The sequence below is a fragment of the Boleophthalmus pectinirostris genome, unplaced genomic scaffold (assembly GCF_026225935.1).
Source record: "Boleophthalmus pectinirostris isolate CB_2022bp ecotype Guang Dong unplaced genomic scaffold, ASM2622593v1 HiC_scaffold_7, whole genome shotgun sequence".
Taxonomy (NCBI): Eukaryota; Metazoa; Chordata; class Actinopteri; order Gobiiformes; family Gobiidae; genus Boleophthalmus; species Boleophthalmus pectinirostris.
Window position 1 is genome coordinate 29,515,271 of NW_026571473.1, and position 21,468 is coordinate 29,536,738.

At 37.7% G+C, this 21,468-nt stretch overlaps 1 protein-coding gene across 2 annotated transcripts in view; it reads left to right on the forward strand.

The window, feature by feature from the left end:
* The window catches only part of ect2 (epithelial cell transforming 2), a 112,098-nt gene that overhangs the window by 12,653 nt on the left and 77,977 nt on the right, over positions 1 to 21,468 (forward strand). For both annotated transcript variants that reach the window (XM_055165006.1, XM_055165007.1), the window contains exons 4-10: positions 3,560 to 3,652; positions 10,305 to 10,487; positions 12,326 to 12,415; positions 12,623 to 12,730; positions 17,854 to 17,927; positions 18,065 to 18,195; positions 19,796 to 19,911. In XM_055165006.1, the coding sequence (XP_055020981.1) occupies positions 3,560 to 3,652; positions 10,305 to 10,487; positions 12,326 to 12,415; positions 12,623 to 12,730; positions 17,854 to 17,927; positions 18,065 to 18,195; positions 19,796 to 19,911 (795 nt within the window). The remainder of the gene's footprint in view (positions 1 to 3,559; positions 3,653 to 10,304; positions 10,488 to 12,325; positions 12,416 to 12,622; positions 12,731 to 17,853; positions 17,928 to 18,064; positions 18,196 to 19,795; positions 19,912 to 21,468) is intronic.

Below are 21,468 nucleotides of genomic sequence, written 5' to 3' on the forward strand. Positions count from 1 at the left end.
TTGTTTTGTATATTTATGCACCTCTCAGCGTGATCTGTCTCTGCGCTCTGTACATCTCCGAGTGTCTGGAGGTGTGGAGGGGGCCCTGTGAAGGTGATTTGGGGGCGTGGCTCTCGTCTGCCTAAGTGCAGTTACTCTCCCTCCCCCCTGTGTCTCCCACGGGCCCTGTCACTCTGACGGCGTCCTGCGAAAATATCTGTTTGTGCATGTCAATCTTTAGGCCTGGTGTAAAATGGAGAATCCCATATATGAATAACAACTATTTTACCACAGTCTGTAACAAAACCGCTTCTTTTGTTTTAAGTTTTAATACGTGATTGAATTGCATCAGCCAGTTTCCTTTCTCTAAACAAAATACACAAATGAAATACTAAAAGTCTTCAAGTAGCTCGCCGAGAGATTTCTGAATCGTACATATTTTGCTGAATAACTTAAAATTTGATGAATTAAATCAGTATTTCCATTGTGCATGCGCCATTTTGATGCCCAGTTTTGTGCACGGATAAATGGATAGTGGTTCTTATTTTATAGGCCTCATAGGGGTGGGACGAGACAGAATACTCACAAGGCGAGACTAGACATGAGGTAAGGTCCACGAGATCGAGACAAGGCAAGATTTTGATATAAATTATTAGGGTTGGGTATCATTAAAAAGTTGCCGATACGATACATACCTCGATACATAGGCCACAATACGATACATGTCTCAATTACAGGGCATTTTTTATTTGATATATTTCAAATTGATTCAATACAGTTCAATAAAAAAATGTGTTTGTTAAACCACTTTATTAGAACAAGTTTCATTCTACTAAACAAGCACCAAAACTGTAGCACTGTAACAAAATAATTTAGTAAAATATACCAAAAAAACTCTTAGCAATATATATGGATCCAACATGCCACAATATCGATACTGCATAATCACATGATTAAACTATACTATATATTAGGGGTGTAACGATATCGAAGTCTCACGATACAATATTGTCATGGTATGAACCTCACGGTACAATACTTATTACGATATCTTGGGAAAGCTCACGATATGGTGGGGAGGCTCACGATTAGGGACGTAACAATATCCAAATCTCTCTGTATGATATTTTCATGATACACATCTCACGGTACGATATTTATTGCGATATTTTGTGGAGGTTAACAAAACTGTTAATATCCTACTTTTTCTCTTACAATACCTTGACAAGACTTAATCCAAAGAACTAAGACTTAAAAGAGCTGTTATTTCTTGTCATCTGCACTGAATTGGAGCAAAGGATCATGGTCTATGTAGTTCCCTTTGTCTTTTTGTCTATTACTGCACCAGAACTCTTCATTTAAACAAAGAGACTTGTAATTCGATATATTGTGATGGTCCACTATATCGATATTGTTACGATATCACAATATTTTGGTTATTGTTACATCCCTATTATATATAAATATTGATATTTTTGTACACCCTTACATATTACAGTAAATCAGTTGTGGCATTCAGTTCAGTTTATATCTCTTATTGAGTACTTTAGTGGCCATTTTTGCACTGCTTTTGGAAACTACAGCTTCTCAAAATGATAACTCACTAGCGTTCAGCCTTTTTTTGTCCAATCCAAATTTAAACACATGAGAAAAATATCTCCCGAGATCATTTTCCTCATGTGTAACAAATTGGTCTCGTGAGATCTTGTGGTACAAGATCTTGTCCCATCCCATTTAACTCCTCCTCAATTTCTTGGAACCGCCAAAATTATTATCTCTCTCTGTTTACTCTCACTTGAGGAAAAAGGTTTATACTGAAAAAATAAGGATGTCATGATTAAAAATTGGGTTAACGTTTTGGGTGCAACCTTTCTGGTTTAGAGTCCGTCACCTGCTTTATTTATTTATTTATGTTATCGCTTTGTCTAGAATGTTCCACAGTGGAAACTAAATTATTTATCTCAAGGGAGACAACTGTGCTACATTACAGGTCAGATCTGTGGAGAGGCAACAAGCCAGTGTATTCATTTACAGCAGTGATCACTTACTGTAAATGCGAGTATAGATTGCTTTGCTTTGAAATGGCTAACTTTGTTTCCAAATAATGCTGATTATCGATTTAACTTCTCGACTGCCCCCTGCCACCACCGCTCTTTCTTTCTTCTGCTTTTTATTTACTTTGATCTTGATTCATTTTGTGCCAAAATGTCCCTCGAGGCGCCACCCCCCCTTGGTCTGATATTTGTTTGAACTCACTGTTTTTAAACTCCATGGGGGCACTGACACTGTTAACTTTACTCTTCTTTTTCGACCTCCGTACACTCAGCCCTGGAATCTTTTTTAAGTCTTAATTTGGCTTTTTTTTTTTTTTTTTAAGGAATGTTCAGATGTGTTTTTTATCATTACCATCAAGCTGTTTGAATTGATTGAATTTTGTCTTTTTGCCTGCTTTTTTTTAGTTTCACACGATTGGAACATTGTCACAAATTCTAAAGAATATAATCTTGAGAATTTGTGACATTGTTTAAATTATTAAAACATGTCTCGTCTCATGTTTGATTTAATTCTTGTGCTTAATTCACAAAACAAGTAAACCATATTCAACCCAGATATTTGAGTACAGCTGCCATGTACTTTTGTATGTACAGAGAGAAGTAGCAGTGTAAATGAATAGGGATGTAGGGATGTAACAATAACCGAGATATCGTGATATCATATTGTCAAAAATCTCACAATAACACTGTAGGCTGTCACAAGATATATCAAATTACAAGTTCCTTTGCTTAAATGCATTTTTTTTTATAGTAGCATTAGCTAATAAACATCGGGACCTACATATCCCATGATTCATTTCAGTGCAGACAACATAAAGAAATATGTTTTTTACTTGAATTCTTGAGATTATGACAGTAATGACTCACACCAAAATCTTGTCAAGGTAGTTTAAAAGCAAAAAAAGCGTCCTATCTACAATTATATCAATCAGCCTCTCCAAAATATCGCAATCTCACTCCCAAAGTCAAATCAAAGCATCAGACCTTGGGGGCCCGAGCCTTTGCCATAACCCTTTGGAACTCTCTCCTTTCATATCAAACTCATACTCTCTGAACACCTTAAAAAATTGCTCAAAACACACCTTTTCCTCATAGCCTACAACCCTCACACATGACTGCTCCGCTTTACTGTCCTGTCCTTGTTTTAGTGTTACTTTATTGTGAAGCGTCTTTGTGTTACTGCGAAAAAGCGCTGATGTATTATATTATTAAATCAAAGGTGCTTTTAAAATGTGGAGTTTTAAGCTTTTGAAGAGAGAAAGACAAAATGTATATCGCTCAAAAAAGTGAATGGAACCCATCACAAATCCAGTATGTTTTTAATGAGGAAACAACACGCCAAGAGAAACCCCCAAGATGATACAAACTTTTCAACACTGACCTAACCCTTAAAATAATCCACTTTTCTTTTGCAGGTCTTTCTAAACTTGACTTTACAGTGTATCTGCCATCTACAGCCCGGATCCTGATGCCATTCTCTGATTACACTGTGTGACATTGACTTGTTGCTGGTTGCCTTTTCCCAGGACATCCGAGTTATGGAAGTACCCGTGGTAAAGATAAGAGACGCGGACACGGGGGCCGAGGAGAAAACGATGATAAAATCTATTGTCAATATGGTACAGTAGATCGTGTGCTTCTATGTGTCTGGGGATTTGCTTCACTTGTCCTGTCCTCTCGAGCACTGCATGGCCAATCTGTGGTGATTTGTGTGGCGATTTCAGTGTAATTAATCAAACCGCTAATATGGGAGCGCACTCCAGGGCTGAACGATTCTCTGAAATATGGAAGAGTATAAATTGTCGGGCAAATTTAGTGATACATTTTTGATTTGTGATTGAGATGCAGTTCTCAGTTAAGATTGTAGAACTGGGAGCGTAAGTACTTCCTAGACAAATGCAAAAATCATTAAATAAATGAAAGGGATTGTTACCAGAGTTGTCAAAGGTATAGAAAATCACATAATAATCTATAGTATACTTAAACTAGTATCAAAACTAGAGACTCATTTAATCAAGTATCAATACTAACAACGTTTCATCAATGGGACAGAAATGGACGTTTCCTGAATAGCTTTAGAAAGATCTTGAGTTGTATCAGACCAAGTATAAGAGCACATAGACTAGTATACGCCCATGGACCACTGTGAAACCTACCTGGACCACTGAGGGGTTACACAGATATAAAAAAAAAAGTACCACAATTTCCGGACTATTGAGCGCCCTTGAATATAAGCCGTAACAACTAAATTTTAACTAAACTTTCAAATTGTACATATGTAGGCCGCACCTGAATATAAGCCGCAGGTGTCCACATCTTCAAGAACGTTTTCAAGTTCGGGCCATCTGCTTTTCTTGCCTCTAAAAGCTTTTGTCATCTTTTTGCATTGTCAGTTCGTCCCGCTGCCGTCGCCAAAATCTCACCATCGACTCATTGTAGCAAAGCTTACCTGCTGCAGGTTTATTTCCTTCTTCCACAGCCAGATCAATCGCCTTTAATTTAAAAGCTGCGTCATCTGCATTTCTTCGCGTGTTTTCCATAAGGAGGGTGTGTGTACGAAGCGGAAAGTAACTGTTCAAAACACAATCAAAACGAGCATCTTCCTTGCCGCATCACCCCCCCATCTCTCTTTGCGCTCTACTTTGCATGTCTCCTGCAGAAAGAGCTGCTGTCCTGTATGGTGTCACGCGCATATCTTACAGAATTTCAGCAGATTTTCAGGCTCTCCCGAGGTTAGTTTTATCGATCAGGTATGAGTGGATATCTGGCTACTGAAGTCTGAGATGTTTCTTCTCGTCATTTACGCACTCACCTGCATTTAACGCATACGGGTAAGACGTATCCCCCTCACTAATGTTAATTTGGCATCATAACTTATTTTATCACACGGCGATCAACTGTTGGAGTGCTCTGACAAAATCGCTCGTGTTGAAACTTCATGTTAACCCTAGATCCATGTGTTACCTGCACAGACAGCAGCGCTTTCTGCACTCAGGCTCCGCGCGCATCCGCTGTGTTGCCAAACCACAGACCGTATATATGAATGGACAATGTGCCAAACAAATGATCCGTCCATATATTAGTCGCATCATTTTATTAGCCACAGGGTTCAAAGTGTGAGAAAAAAGTAGCGGCTTCTAGTCCGAAAATAACAATATTATTATTTAATGTTGAAAATCACAGTGTTTCATGACAACACTAGTTCCTCGATACCAGTTTCTACAATACAAATACAAATTGCAATTTTTTTGACAGTAAGATGTTAATTTAAACATGCTTGTCTGATAAACTTACATGTGGTCTTATAATAATTCTAATATAAATCAAGATAATTCTAAAACTATTCAAGACATTTCCAGATTTTTCCTCTTATGTCTTTTTCCAGTATCAATACTTGACACTAATAGATCCTTGACATTTGGGAACAATGTATTGCCTACGTAAATAATTGCTGCTTTTGGGATTCGCTAATTACAAACAATTGATTAAAATTTCGATTTTCGTTCAGCCCCGGTCCACACTAACAGACTCGCCTGCAAATGTCACTGTGTGCGGGACAGATTTTCTATACGTTTTTCTGGTCCTTTTAAAATGCTTGGCGGATGTAAGTGCCAGTTAAACACAGCAGAGTTCATCTTCTTGGCAACGGAATGAAAAGGCTCTGAATTATAAGAGGATTCTGCGATTTGAAAGCTACATTATGGGACATTATGTTAGGATTATAGATCTGATGAAACGCTTATGGCCCTTAATGGGATCGCAGACCTAATGCAAGTGAATTACTGTTGCCTTGAAATAATATAATTGATTAATGCATATTCGCTTGTGCAGTAATAATGTTTAATCAATGTAAAGTTAATTGAGTCCTTTTACTGATCCAGTGTTAAAGGCGCGCTACCTGAGTTTTACTGTCTTTAAAAAACGTGGAAAACACAGCTAGTTCTTTTTAAACAGTTTGCAGTACTGTAGTCCAGAGTTATTCCTCTCTTACCTTATGCATTCCATCTAGCATGTTAACGTGCACTTCCTGATTGGCAATAATGAACAATAAAATGCTTTCTTATTAGATGTAAAGAGTACGCAGGAGGGCTGGGAATCACAAGCTCGATTCATCAGCCGGTTTCGCTTCATAGAAACCGTCTGACCTCGCTGTTAGATTTCGTTCGCTCGATGGTAGGCGGGTACTTTTTTACTATTTAACCAATCGCTGCTATTTGGTCGTGACGTATGTGATGCGCCGCAAACGGGGCTAACTGGTATATTAAGCATTTCCCAAATCCTGTAGGAAGAAGGGCAATAACGTCTTTCCCCTTGATAAAATTCACCAAACTTTCTCTTTATTCTGGCTTTAAATCCTCGATCTGGGGAATCGTTGCCAACACAGAATGTATGGCTCTTCGCTGATTGGCTGGTGTCCGGACTCGCACTTCTGGGGTTTTTGCGACCCGTCTATTGTATTTTGATTCCTGATCTAGTCACTGGAGAGAAATGAAACCGAGCGGAGGCACTAGGTGGCGCCAGCCTGGCTAGGGATTCACAGGGTCCCTCACAATTTGATATAATACTTGATACAAGGCGCTCAATACGACATTATCTCGATATGGCGATATGTGATAATTGATATTTTTCTGCATGATACTCGGAATTGTTTTTTTTAAGAAACAAATGCATGTTAGCAATGATATTTATTTGCTTAAACCACTACTTCTGCAAAGCTTATATAAAGTACATCTGTTTTAATCATCAGAACAGTGAATATGTCAAGTGTACTGCATTTACAAATTTCGTTCCACTAAATAAGCAACAAAACTGTAGTGCGATGACAGAAAAATAGTGAAAAGATCCCAAAACAACTCTTGGCGGAATATCGACAAAGCAACCCATGATAATGATATTGAATCACTGAATTTTATCACAATATTTCGATATGTTTGCATACCTCTAGTACACTGGTGTCGTATTGTTTTGTGCTCTTATGGTCAAAATATATCTGTACTGGACCAAGACAAATTTCTCTCAAATATATGGGGCAAAAATCAGTTTCAGGCCCTTTAAAACATTTTGGAAACAAGTACTCTTACCTGGGACTATGAAAAGTGGTTTATGGGTAATATCAGACACTTATCGCACAGGAAATGGGAGGGTGGCTTTACTTCTCAAATTGGGAAAAAGTCGATAAAAGTACTGAAGAGACATGAATCATAAGAGACAGTGTTCAAACACTAAAAACACGACAATACCTGTTTCCAAAATGTAGAACTAAATATGTGTGTTTTTGTAACTAATGTGATGCTAAAATGTAATGACACACTAACTGCTTTTTTTTTCAGTTCAATATTTTTATTTTATTTATTTTTTACTTGGATGAGCAACAAAATGCAGCCAAGTACCCTTTTAAGAGTCTCTTCTAGTGCATTATCAAAATGGTTGCAACAAGCTTGTAGCCCATTCTAGGAACGGGACGAGACACAATTTCCTCAAGAATCAATTTCCTCAGTTCCTAATATATAATTATATTTATAAATATTTATATTTCATGATTCAGTTTCCAGTTTTGGCCTCACAATTTTATATTTAGTTGATTTCAGATTTTTGTTTAAGAGATGTAAGTCACTAATACTTAACCCTTTTTTGTCCAATCTAAATGTGAACACTGGGTTCCCACGGTAATGGAAATCCTTGGAAAGTCATGGAAATTGGAAATGAAAATCTAATTTTCCAGGCCTGGAAAAGACATGGAATTTTATTATCTCTTTCACGCAACTACAGCGTTCTGTTAAGTCATTATTAGGCTATTATGATTATTTCAAAACATATGTGCCTTTTGTTTAAAAGAGACGACAATAAATGCACTGACAGTATTTTGAATGTTAAACTGTAATACCAGACCATAAAGTAAGCCCTAAAAAACTTAAATTTAGCCCTAAAATATGTTAAATTTTACACGTGTAGGGTGCCGTAAAGTCATGGAAAATTCACTTTAGGTAATGAAATAGTCATGGAAATTTTGTGAAAAAGAGTGGGAACCCTGTAAAAACTTACAAAAATCTCACAAGATCATTTTTCTCATCTTGTGGCAATTTCGTCTCATGAAATCTTGTGGTAGTTTATTCAATTTTGTACAAGGCAGAAATTTGTATAAAGGCAACAGGAAGTGGCTATTCACACCTCTGTACTACAGTTATAGTTCGCGCTTTTTAAAATTCAAAACTTGCATTTTCATGAACTGGATACACCTCAAAAAATGCAACTTCAGGCTAGTGAACCAAGGCCAGAATGAAATTTATGAAATTTTTATTACATTGGCTTAGAAATAAATTGAAATGCAGACATTGTCCTAATATGAATAACAAAAATGAAATTGAACTATTCACCCAGCTAATGTGCTCTCTGGTCCTAACTGAAAAACTTCAACGCTAATAAGTATTTTTATATATATATTCTAATTTCCTCTGCCTTTGCTGTTGTTTGAAAAAAGTTAATATTCAGACATTGTGTTACTGCAACAAACACCTCACTGTTCTAACCTGAAAAATAATTATTTGCACCAAAAATTAAAAATGAAATCTGTTCTCGTTGCCAATATGATCTGAGATTCACTTAAAAATTCTAAGGCCAGAGCTGTTTGAATTTACTTAAGATTTGAAGAAAATGGTTAAAGGTGCATTATGTAACTTTTCTGGTTCAGGGTACGCTATCTGCCTGTCTCCATGGCGATGTTATTGCTTTGCCTAGAATGTGCGACAGTGCGGCATTAAACCGTTTTTCTTCATGGAGACAAGGTGCCACTAGGCAGAGTTTACAGGTCAGATCTGTGTTGACGCAATGCTCCTTAAGAGTACATTATTTTCAAGGTATTTTTAAGCAACAAAAACTTAAAACCTAGAGAATATGTTTAAAACTCTACTGTGGAACATTTCAGGCAAATCCACAGCTGCTTTATAGCACCAGAAAACTATTTAGAAAATGTGCTACAGTGACAGAAAACAATAAAAAGATGGAAATGGTCAATCTGATCCTTCTAGTGCTGAAATGATAAACCAGTAAAATAAAAAATAAAAATACAATAAATGCTTAAACGAAAAAAAAAATTATAAGAAACAAAAGACCACACAACTAGGCCTGCCATGACTGCAGAAGAAAATTGGGATGATAAACGATAACATTGAAATTAATTTAGAAATGCCGCTGACACGATAACCTTAAAGCAAGAGTATCTCAAAAAATAAAATAAAATAAATTCTAAATGTACAATATCAAAAAACACAAATTTCAATAAAGAAAAATTTAATGTACCGTATTTTTCAGACTATAAGGCGCACATAAATCGTCAGGGCACCTTATAATCCAGTGCGCCTTATATATTAATTCTGGTTGTGCGTACTGACTTCGAACCGATTTTATGTGGTACATGACGCTCAAAAATCTGTCAAAATCACTTTTTTTCAGCGCATATAGTTTATGCAAATGAGCCATGTGGTTTTAAGTTTCATTTCTGTAAAACGTAAACAAATATGTGCAAAGCTGCATTAAACACATTATTACTAAATGTATATTTGAGTCCTCCTTGTAGAAAATAAAAACAACCATCTTAAATTATCCACCCATATTCACATTCCTGATACACATTCACCAAGACAGGGAGGCAACGCCGAGCAAATTACGCCACGATCTGCCAATGGATCGTGGACACGTGGGCTAAGTGATCAGTCTCAAGTGTCGTCCCTTTGTTTCGCTTAATGCGCCTTATAATCCCGTGCACCTTATGTATGAAAATAGGCGAGATAATTCAACTAATTATTTACTGATAATTATTGATATTGCGCCTTATATAAAAATACAGTAATCAATCTTAGAAGGTCCCCTATTATCACCCTATAGTCAGTTACCCTAAACTTCAATTTTATGGTAGTACAAAAAATAAACAGTAGCACAAAAAGAATGTACACGAGCAAATTATAAGATAATGATCCACGGGTGTCATAGATTTGAACTATCTGGCAAACACTAAAAGCCACTAACTAATCTCCATGGAGACAAGCAGGTGGCGGACCCCTCACCAGAAAAGTTACACAGTACACTTTTATATTCACCTCACTGTGCTAACATGAATAATAAAGCCCACTAAAAATGATTTATCCTACCCTAAAACACACTGGTAGCTCTCCTCTCTCTGTGCTGCTGCTGTTGTTGTTTTTGTATTCTATTTTGTTTTGCACATCAGTCGTCTGAGCCCTGCTGGATAACTCCTCTTCATTTCTCTGTTTGCAGGACATCAATGCCCCCTGTATAATGACCGACAGCGTCCAGGAGTTCGGGGACGGCGAGAACACGGACTTCGAGACAGTTTTCGTCTTGTCTCACTTTGATTCCCCAGACTACACGTACCTCTACAAACGGGACAACCGCATCGTGGGGCCCCCCGTGGTGATGCACTGCGCCGCCAAAGACGAAGTATGTTATTTATTCACAGCGGGGTCCGGCCAAACTCAATTTACAAAACAAATAATACCGGCGAGACCACACAACTATTTGATTATGCATAGGAAAAGTTGTAACGAGTACAGAGGTGTAGCTTTGGTGTGGGTGTATACGTGGGAGCTAAAATCCAGGAGCAATCACTGAGCTGCGTTTGATAAATGGCAAGTTTGTTTGTGAAACTTAACCTGAACTTTGATATCGAATGCTGGTATCTGATATCCACGCCGATCCAGAAAGACGTACTACTTTGAGAATCGGTTACATGATACATCTTGGTTGAACCTTTAATTAAATGCTATAAGACTATTGATTCAGTTTGACTTCATTTCCTCCAGTTTTTCAATCAGTCAAACTTTATTTAGAGAGCTTTTTACAACTTTACAACTCAAGGTGACCAAAGTGCATTCTAATAAAACCAACACAATATAAAAAACATTAAACAATGAAATAAAAGAAACTGTACATAGTGTCACTGCATTACTAAGTTTTAAAAGTCAGTCTGAATAGATACGTTTTGAGCCTGGACTTAAAGAGCCCAAAGTCTGTGATTTTTAATAAATTCTGATATCTTTGACCTGATTTAAACTTTCAGTGTTTCCATGAGATAGATGTCCGTTGCTGCTGATTTGGTAAAGTTTGAGCTAGACCGAAAAATGATCGTCCTTCAGCACCTTTTCTACAAAGTTTGCTGTACAGTACACTGCATTTCTTTAGAATATTGTATTAAAAATGTTGTAGTGTATTAACAACAGTCCAACAAATCCAAAAAATGTGGGAGAGGTTTGTGTTGCCAGAGTCCCTCCAACAGGTCTATTGTAAGGTTGGGACAACAAATAATATCGTTTTGAAAGACTCACAAAAATGTGGCGGTTTGCTGCAGGTGTTCCAGTCAGTGGGAGCAGGTAGAGGACGCTCTTGGAAACAGGATCAAAACTTAAAACACAACAGACTCCAGGCACTCCAAAGAAGTAAAAATCGCACAAGGAAAAATATAGTTAAAAGGCCTTTATTTAAATGGCCAAAGCCAACGTGTTTCGACCAATCTGGTTTTCATCAGGGCAACATTCCTCGTGTGATTTTTACTTCTTTGGAGTGCGTAGAGTCCGTTGTGTTTTAAATAATGCCATTTATTGTGATTAAAAAGGGTAGACAATAGTCGTTTTTGGGACATTGTTGGCGATTATCATGATTACCGTATTTTCCGGGCTATAGGGCGCGCTCCAACCCCATCAAAAAACTACTCTGCGCCCCACAATCCAGAGCGCCCTATACACGAATCCACTCAGGTGTCCCAACATGACTTCAGTAAGCTACAAAGCCACACCACCCGCAGCACATGCAAACACACATGGAGCAAACAGTGACCATGCAATGAAAAACACAGCCGCAGTCACACTCATCACTCCACGCGGAACGAGGAATGGAACGGAGGAGCGAACTGAAAAAGTGAGTGCAATGTGCCAGTTGTAGCCACAACTAAACAACTGAGTCACTGCGAACATGCCAACAATCCAGCGGTCCCAGACAGCACCCTCCCTACACGCCACAATTGAACAAAGTCCGACTGAGCCATCTAACTGTTGTGTTTCGTTTAAAGTCCGGTACGGTTTATTTGTGAAAAAAGTTTGAAAATAGACCATTCAATGACAGTGCGCCTTATAATCCAGAGCACCCTATAGTGCGGAAATACGGTATACACAAAAGTAATCAAGATTTAACACCAGAATGTGCTCAAAAAGCTACTTATCCTTGATGTTTTGTAGATGAATAACACAACGTCCATTTTAAGTCTTTTTCTTGTCCTTCCTCAGCCTCTGCCTTTCTCGTGCCGCCCGCTCTACTCCACCACGATGCTCAACCTGTCTCTGTGTTTCACCGGCTTCAGGAACAAGGAGGAAATGGTCAGTGCACTCAAGCATCGGGCCTCTAATAACATTGGAAAAGAGCCCAGACCCAAAGCCACCGTAATGGGAAAATGATGTTCTTTAGAAAATAAGTTATCCCCACACTGCCTTTAAAATTGGATGACAAAAGACTTTGATAATGCAGAATGTTGTTAGATTCGATCAAAAAAAAAAAAAGAACAGTTTCTGTAATGTTTCTTGCAGAAGAACTTGGTGAATCTGGTGCATCATATGGGAGGGACCATCCGGAAGGATTTCAGCACCAAAGTCACCCATCTGATCGCTTACTCCACACATGGGGAGAAGTACAGGGTGAGGATGATGGTTTTTACTATTTTTTTTGTTTATAGTTTGATCGATATGCTAAAATAATGTAAGAAACCAGCAATCTAATAATTTAAAGATGCACTGAGTAACTTTTCTGATAGAGGTTCACAATCTGCCTCTTTCCATGGAGAGGTTTTTCCATTGTCTTGATTGCTCCATAGAGTCAAGCAAGTGTCACCATTAGGCCAAGTTACAAGTCGAATCTGTAAAAAAGGGAGTTTACTCACAAAGGAATACACATTATACATTTAAAAAAACGGCAAAAATCCTTTAATTGAATTCATGCAAGTTAAACAGTTTTGATGGCAGACTATTCAACTTAGTTCTGTAGTTTGGGAATAAAAGAATGGAAACGGGCAAAAGGACGGCCCGCCCCACATCAGAAGAGTTACATATTGCTGCTTTGTATTCTGGCAGTGCGTGGTATAAAACAGTGCAGACAGAACCAAATTGCTTCCTCCCCATACCTTTAATATATAAAATTTAAAGTCAAAAAGGTAAAGTGATGCATGCAGATAAAGCTGCTAAACTGTGAACTTGCTCTTACTGAGTGAACATTAGTACATTATTTAGAAGTGCAGAACAATTAACCACTAATGCGTTTGATTAAGGTTGCAAGTTAACTGATTAATCACAACTAATCAATTATTGAAATAGTTGTCAACCATTTAAGTAATTGAATAATTGTTAAATGGTTTATACACAAAACGTCATGAGACAAGAGGGAAGGTCAGATCAGGAATTACAAACAAACAACAATGTAGTGTAGTCGCTTGAGAACACCAGGATGTCCTCAAGTGACTTCCCTTCAGCTTTATCTGGGTACAGTTAGGACAAATGTTGTACTCACTGGCTTTTCACAGTTTTAACTAAGTGAAGACGATAATCGCTAGGGATGTAACAATAACCGAAATATTGTATGTTGAGAGTTCTCAGAATAATATCGTGGACCATCACACTATATCGAATGACAAGTTTCTTTGATTAAATTGAGAGTTATGGTGCAGAATTAGCTCAAAAAAGAGTCATGTCAAGGCATTTTAAGAGGAAAAAATAGCATATTAACATATTTTGTTTGCGACCTCCACAAAATATTGCAATAAATATCGTACCATGAAATGTATATCGTGAAAATATCATACCGAGAGATTTGGATATTGTTACATCCCTGATCGTGAGCCTCTCCACAATATCGCAATAAATATCGCACCACGAGGTTCATACTGTGACGATATCGTATTGTGAGACTTGGATATTGTTACACCCCTAATAATCACTCGATTAAATGATTAGAAAAATAATTCTTAGTTGCATCTCTACATTTGATGTTGATGTTTAGAATTAGTTTTTACAGCCACTTTGCACTTCAAAGAAATAACATTTTTAAAACTGCCCTTCATCAAATTTTCATTTAAAAAAACACCGACTTGTTCTTGGAACTTTGCAAATAACGATACAGTTTAATAATTAATATGATGTCCTTCTATCTAATTTAATTTGAGTATATCAGATTCTGGAAAATATACTTGTACAGAAAACATAAATACATCTTGATTGGGTTCAGCAAACATGCCATTTAATCTTCCAACATTCATTTTCACTGAAATGACAACAACTATGAATAATACAAACACTTTTTGCACATACTTTATAATTTCACTTTCCCTTCTGCCATTTTTCTATATGCGCATAATTAGATTTGACGTTTTTAATCCATTTGACGCTTTTGTTTATAGTGAGGACCCTGAACAATACAAAACAATCCTCCCATAGATCTTCTTAGCCTGCCATCGCCGAACCAAATGCCAAGCCCTGCCTCAGTTCACAGCGTTGCGTCATCTCCCTCATTCCCCATCAGACTTGTCATCGGCGTTCCCTCCCCTCCACCTGGCCTTTTTACCGCTCAAAGCCTTTTCTCCTGTCGCGGTTTTGTTCTGCCGAGGAAGTACAAGTGAGGAAACTTTGTCAGAGGCGGAGCGCTCTGTTTTCCATTTGAAAGCAGCACGCTAACGAAAAAAAAACAAAAAGAAAAAAAAGAAAGAAGCTATTCTCCAGTCGAGTCCCTCACGCTTGGTTTTGAATTGCGCCTGGAGTGGGAAACTGTTTGTACCTTTGTGGCAGTGGTAGAGCACAAAATAAGGATGGATTATTTGGGGGGAAAATATCAAATTGTGATTTATCTGATGAGCATTGCGATCGGATTTGGAGTTTGTTTTAATTGAGGTATTTTTGTTCAATGTTTACATTTTTAAACGCGTCCAGAAGAACTGACAAAAAGATTGAAATATGAACTGACAAATTAAAGGAGCTGTACTGGATTTTTACTGTTGTGAATGTCAAAACGGAACTAGTTTGAATGGTTTGTAGTAGGGATGGGCATGATTAGTCGACTAATCGATAATTGATCATTAAGAATTTCGTAGATCATGTTCATTTTTAATCGACAAACGGAAAGTAGGTTACTGTGCGTAGCGTATCGTAAGAAGAGGCTGCATCTGACAAACACTGGAGTTGCTGCTTCACAGTCCCTCATTTCGGCTCAGGCACCTCCGTGGAGATCACCATATCACTCAATGAGAGTGTTTACATGTACATCAGTATCCCGGGTGTGATCAGGTTTTTTTGAGTACCCCAGTTTCATCATGGTGCATAAAAAGGCAGTATCCCGGTTACTGCAACAGTGTCCAAAAGGCAAACACTTTTCAGTCTTTTCATCACAACAGTAGCCAAATTACCGTATTTTCCGGACGCTCCACTTCTAGACACAACTGAACAACTCACTGCGAGTCACTGCAAACACGCCAACAATCCAGCGGTCCCAGACAGCACCCTCCCTACACGCCACAACTGAACAAAGCCGAGAATCACCGTGAACAAAGTCCGACTGAGCCATCGAACTGTTGTGTTTCGTTGAATGTCCGGTGCGGTTTATTTGTGAAAAACACTTTGAAAATAGACCATTCTATGACAGTGCGCCTTATAATCCAGAGCGCCCTATAGTGCGGAAAATATGGTAAATAAAGTGAGTGAAATATTAAATTAAGAGCTAAAGCGCTAAACCTGCACACCTATGATTTCTGAACAGACTCACCATCAGCATCATTAACATCCCACAGAAAGAACACTCATATTCCACTGAGTTGTGCCCTGATGTGGTTCAGCTTCTGTCGGATACAAGGAAAGAGCCATTTGTTTTTTCAGCACTTACAGTTTATGCAAAGTAGCCATGCGGTTCTAAGTTTTGTTTCTGTAAAATGAGAACAAATGTGTGCAAAGCTGCATTAAGCATTTTATAATCTCAAATGGGCTAATTATAATCTAAAAATTATCAATCAAAAATGGATCGTTAATTCTCCCGACGATCGATTAAGAAAATTTTATCGAATGCCCATCCCTAGTTTGCAGTGGTCAAAAGTTATTCCCACTTACCTTATGCATTCTAAGCACCCTAATTATTCACATTGATGAGTTTATAAGTGCTTTTCACAACAGTATGAGGTGGAGCTTTGACATGATGGTGAAGCTGGCAACAACTAGCAAGCTAATGCACTCTTCCTGATTATTATTAGACAATGAAATGCTTTCTTATTAGATGCCAACAGCTCGCAACGGATAATTTTTGACTTCACAAGTTGCTTACACTATATATCTGTACTGGGACAGCTCAAATATATGGGAAAAAAGATCAGGTGTAAGAATTACATTACATCAGAACATGTTTACACAGATTTAAACAGGGTTAGCAGTTTTTATGCAGAATAAAACTGGAGATTTTGTTGTTTATGGAGGAAATTACAGTACTTCAAAAACTGTAACCTTTGCATTTTTCTAATTGCATCCTTCAGATTGTGATTTCGATTCAGTTGTGATTAATGTGGCAACCCTTGGCCAAAATATAACTCCAACCTTGCACTGTGCGAACAAAATGTTTGACAGTTAAAAATCGTTATTACATCTCGTTAATTGATCTATTTTGGTCTAGTGGATTTCTATTGACTTGTAATTTGATGCATCTGGGGCTTTTTGGATTAAGAGACTTGGGCAGACTGCCATTATGTAATTTCCCCACTCTGCGAGAGATAAACAAATCGCTTTTCACTGGGAAAATCCTTCTGGTCCTTTGGTGCTGGTTTTTGAACACTATAAAAGATCAATTTAGTTTAACTACTAGTAACAGTTTTAGAATTGGGGCTTGGCGATATCATTAGAAAAGTATTAGGGACATTTTTCCTCATATTAATCTTTTTTCAAAATTGTCAGAATTTTTTTCCCATTGTTTTCACGTTCGGATTGGATAAAACGTTAAGTACTGGGGACGAGATACATTTTTGAGAAGCCACAGTCACAAATAGCAGTGCTACAGCAAAAATATAAAATACGGCGAGAATAAAATTAGGAGCTTGATTGCACAGTTTATGTACAGTAACTAATAGGGGTGTAATATTCAGGAGGGAACTCGTCTGTGATTAGGGTGCCAGTGTTTCCTGCATCGCTTTATAGTTAAGGCGGCCACTTTGACAACAATTTCCCCCCATCTTGACTACATCCCTCTGAATCGTCGCAAAACTACGGTCGTCGCACCACGTTCCTCACTTTCGCATTTCGTCAGCATAGAATCTCCGCCCCTCACTGATGCAGCACTTTGCATTTATTTTATTTTCCCGTTCGTATAATGTCAAAATAAATTGTTGGTTTAATAAAAACACAAACAACAAGCAAATGGTTTTCCATTTTGTTCCCATAAAGTACTGAAAATTAACCGAACCGTGACCTCAAAACCGAGGTACATACCGAACCGTGATTTTTGTGTACCCTTACACCCCCAGTAAATAATTTCAAAGTCTCATCTTTTCTCGTTCTTGTACATCCAGTCTCGTGTCTCATTTCATCTTGTGGAAACTGTATCTTGTCCCACCCCTGGTTTTCAGTATTAATTTTCGGAATATAAACAAAACAGACTTTCAAATCATCAACACAAAATAGCCAAATTTCTTCTCCAAAATCAGAATCTTTGTATAAAATAGGAAACAGTCTGGTTGGCTGAGCTAAATATCTTGATCTTTTACTTTATTTAACATACTTTCTGTACACTATATTGTTGCTTACAGCTGGCGGTTTGCATGGGGACGCCTATCCTGACTCCAAACTGGATCCTCAAGGCCTGGGAGAGAAGAGATGACGTGTAAGTAAAATCATTCTTAATAATTAGTCATCTGCAATCTGAATTTCTAAACCAAAGACTCACCAACCAGATGACTACTTTTGATTGACGATTTTTTAAATAACTATAAATCATTTGTCTCCTCTTTGGTTGTCCAGGTCCTTCCACGCTGGAGACGAGGAATTCCGAACAGAATACAAAGTCCCTCCGTTTCAGGACTGTATTCTGAGTTTTCTTGGGTTTTCAGATGAAGAAAAGGCCAACATGGAGGAGCGCACACTGAAACACGGTCTGTATTTTAGCCCAAGATTCAGTGCAAAACATTTTTCAAGGTTACGTAGCAGTCCGCAAAAATGAACATGTAAAAGGAAGTTAATTGTCAAAACACACCTGGCATATTGCAACACTGGCTGCAGTTACATCTAATTTAATCTAAGCCATGTTAGAATGTTGTTACCCCATCAAAAACATTAAAACTCAGTCCAAATGTACAGAGTTTGCGTGTTAAACATGTGTGAATGGAACAAAACTCAATTCCAGGTGTGTTTTTGAAGAGGAAACATCGATATAAAATAGATTTAGACTTAGACTTACAAAAACTTTATTGGTAATTGGTGAATTATTTGGACACAGTAGCTCACACATCACAATATATTATAATAACAAAGAGTAAAGAATATGGATTAGAATATTAAATGGATCAGAAATTTGCATAATATGGGCCCTTTAAATTATCTTAAAATAATCCTAAATAATGACCCCTTTAAATAATCTTAAAGTCCAGAAATTGGATCAGACTTTAGTGTGCATGTAAATAGCTACTGAGAAAAAAAACACGTATGTGAGCCAAGAAGCTTCCCAATTATTTTATAGAATCATAATTCAAATCTATTTTTATAAAATGCTGTGAGGCTGTTTGATTACAGAAACGATTATTAACGATTAATGGTAATTTTCTTAGTGAGAAGGTGGGAAGTATCTCACAGAAATTCAAATGTACTCTACAAGCAGAAACACACATGCACACTGGATGCACTTAATGTTACTTAATGTTAATAATATTAATATTTAGTAGTTTTATTTGGTCGTTTTGCAGCACTTCAAAACAAAACATAAACTACAACCCCATAGATCATGACCGAAAGGGTTTAGGCAGAAGTAAAAAGAACTTATAACGCCAAACCCTTGTCAAACAATGACAGAATTCCAAGAAAAAAAAGCAGCAAAAACAGCAAGTTTGTCTTTACGGTTTCACTCACAACTTGCTTACGACTTACATACTGACTTATAAGAGACAAAATATTAATTAAAACAAACAAAAGTTAATGCATAATTCCCTCCAGAGCTCTATATCTTTCAAACAATACAGTGTTAGATATTTTTTAAAACCATCACACAGATTGTTCCTTTTTTTTTTTTTTTTTTTTTTTTTAGTTCTTATCTTAAATCAATAAAATAACAAATAAATCACAGTGGTAACTTATTATATACTCTAGAGCTTGATACATAGTAAAATAAGACATTGATTGAATTTGTTGACTTGTCATCAAACGAAACAGTCATTTGTTTGACACTGTATGATGCCAAATCACATTACATATTACCCAGTTGATTTTACTTTGAACTTACCTGTTCTGACCTTAAACTCGTCAAAGTGAAAAATAAACCAATGTAGACACAAGAGTGCGCGTTATCCTCTCTAGATTACCCCGGGTCCTCGTCTCCATCACCGTGGGATTAAGCCTTATTATGAATAGTACAGAAAGGCCTACCCTGGGAGCCAAATTAAACCCGTACATGTCAAGCAGAGATAACCACCTCCCGTTGGGCTGCATAAAGGTTATTCTGTAAATATCTATATCTGTGCAATGTGTCCGTGTGTCCCTTAGGTGGCACTTATCTGGAGGTGGGGAACGAGCGCTGTACGCACATGGTGGTGGAGGAGAACTCTGTGAAGGAACTGCCCTTTCCTCCCAACAAGAAGGTCTATGTCGTCAAGCAAGAGGTGGGTTAGCGGCTCCGATGTGCATTTTTTAGAACTAGTGTTAAAAGTGCATTGTGGAACTTTTCTGGATGGGAGGTCTGTCAAATGCTTTTCTCCATGCAACTGTTATTGCTTTGTCTGGAATTTATCACAGTATGGCATTAAACCTTTTTATCTTCATGGAGACCAAACCAGACCAAGTCACAGGTTAGATCTGTGGAGAGGCGACCCCGCTCAGTCAGAATGCCTGTTTTTGGAGGTGTTTTTGAGCAATAAAACCACCTGTAATTGAGTACCGTATTTTTTTGTCACACCAGCCAAAAAATGCGTAATGAAGAAGAAAAAAACCCTTTTTGGAGGAAATTTATTTTAGAAAATCAGAAACCAGGAACCAACATTTCATCTTGAAAGGGAAGTTCTAGTAATAACAATAGAACAACAGACTGTTAACGTCACATATGAACAGTTCTTCAGATAACTATAACACAAACAACAGAACAGAACAAGTTGAACAAACTCTCCATCTCACTCCAAATCACTAAATCCATTGAATTCTTAATCCTCTGTCACTTCTGAGCAATTCACTAACCTCCGGAGGTAAACAGAGCACCGCTTCCTCTTCTGCAACACTGTTGTCAGACTCAGCATCAGCTCCAGTGAGAATTATTCTGGCCTTTCTGAATCCCGACAGGATGGTTTCAGTGTCACTGAAGTCCAGGCTTTGTCGATCCATCCAGTGACTTCCAGTTAAGTTGCATGCCGCACCCTCCTGGTTGTCTGAAGTTTCTCGCTCCCTCTAAACTTTCTTTCTGCTGCTCCATTACTTTTTTTGGCTGCATATTTCACTACGTGCAGCAGGACACATGCAGGAGACATGTGCAGTAGAGCCAAGTGACAGTGGTACAGGAGTAACAGGAGCAGCAGATACTGACACACAGGCCTAGAGCGCCTTCTCGCGGCTGTGAGTGTGAACATTTTAATATATAAGTCGCACCGGAGTATAAGGACCACCCAAACCATGAAAAAAGTGTGACTTATAGTTCGAAAAATACTGTAAACGTAATGTACAGCTGTTTAATGTCATACTGTAGAACATTCCAGACAGAGCAGTGGCATGTCCGTAGAAACAAGCAGGTGACGAACATACAAAACATAAAGGTGGTTGGGGGTCCAAGTAACTGTTCCTCATAGGTTTCAGAAAGCTTTATTATAATTATTGTACAATGAATACTTTGCAGCTGATGCAATGTTAAACAAGTCTGTCACACAAAATTAGTCACAAGCTTACTAGCATTTGCCAGTAGTTTGTTCCACCATTAGAGATGCATGTAGAGCACCCCAAGCATGAGTTTTACTTTTTTTTTTACCGTTTGGTCATACTATTTCTGAAAGTTCGTAGTATTGCTTGCACCTATCAGTGGACTAGGTTGGCAACTAGTTTTTTATATTGATTTTATTAATATTGAAGAGTTGTTTTTTTTGACACTATAAAATATAAAATTTAACACTTTGGCCATCAGTGTTCTGTAAATGAAGATTTTTCTGATAGAAAACTAGTACAAAACGATAGGGTTGGGA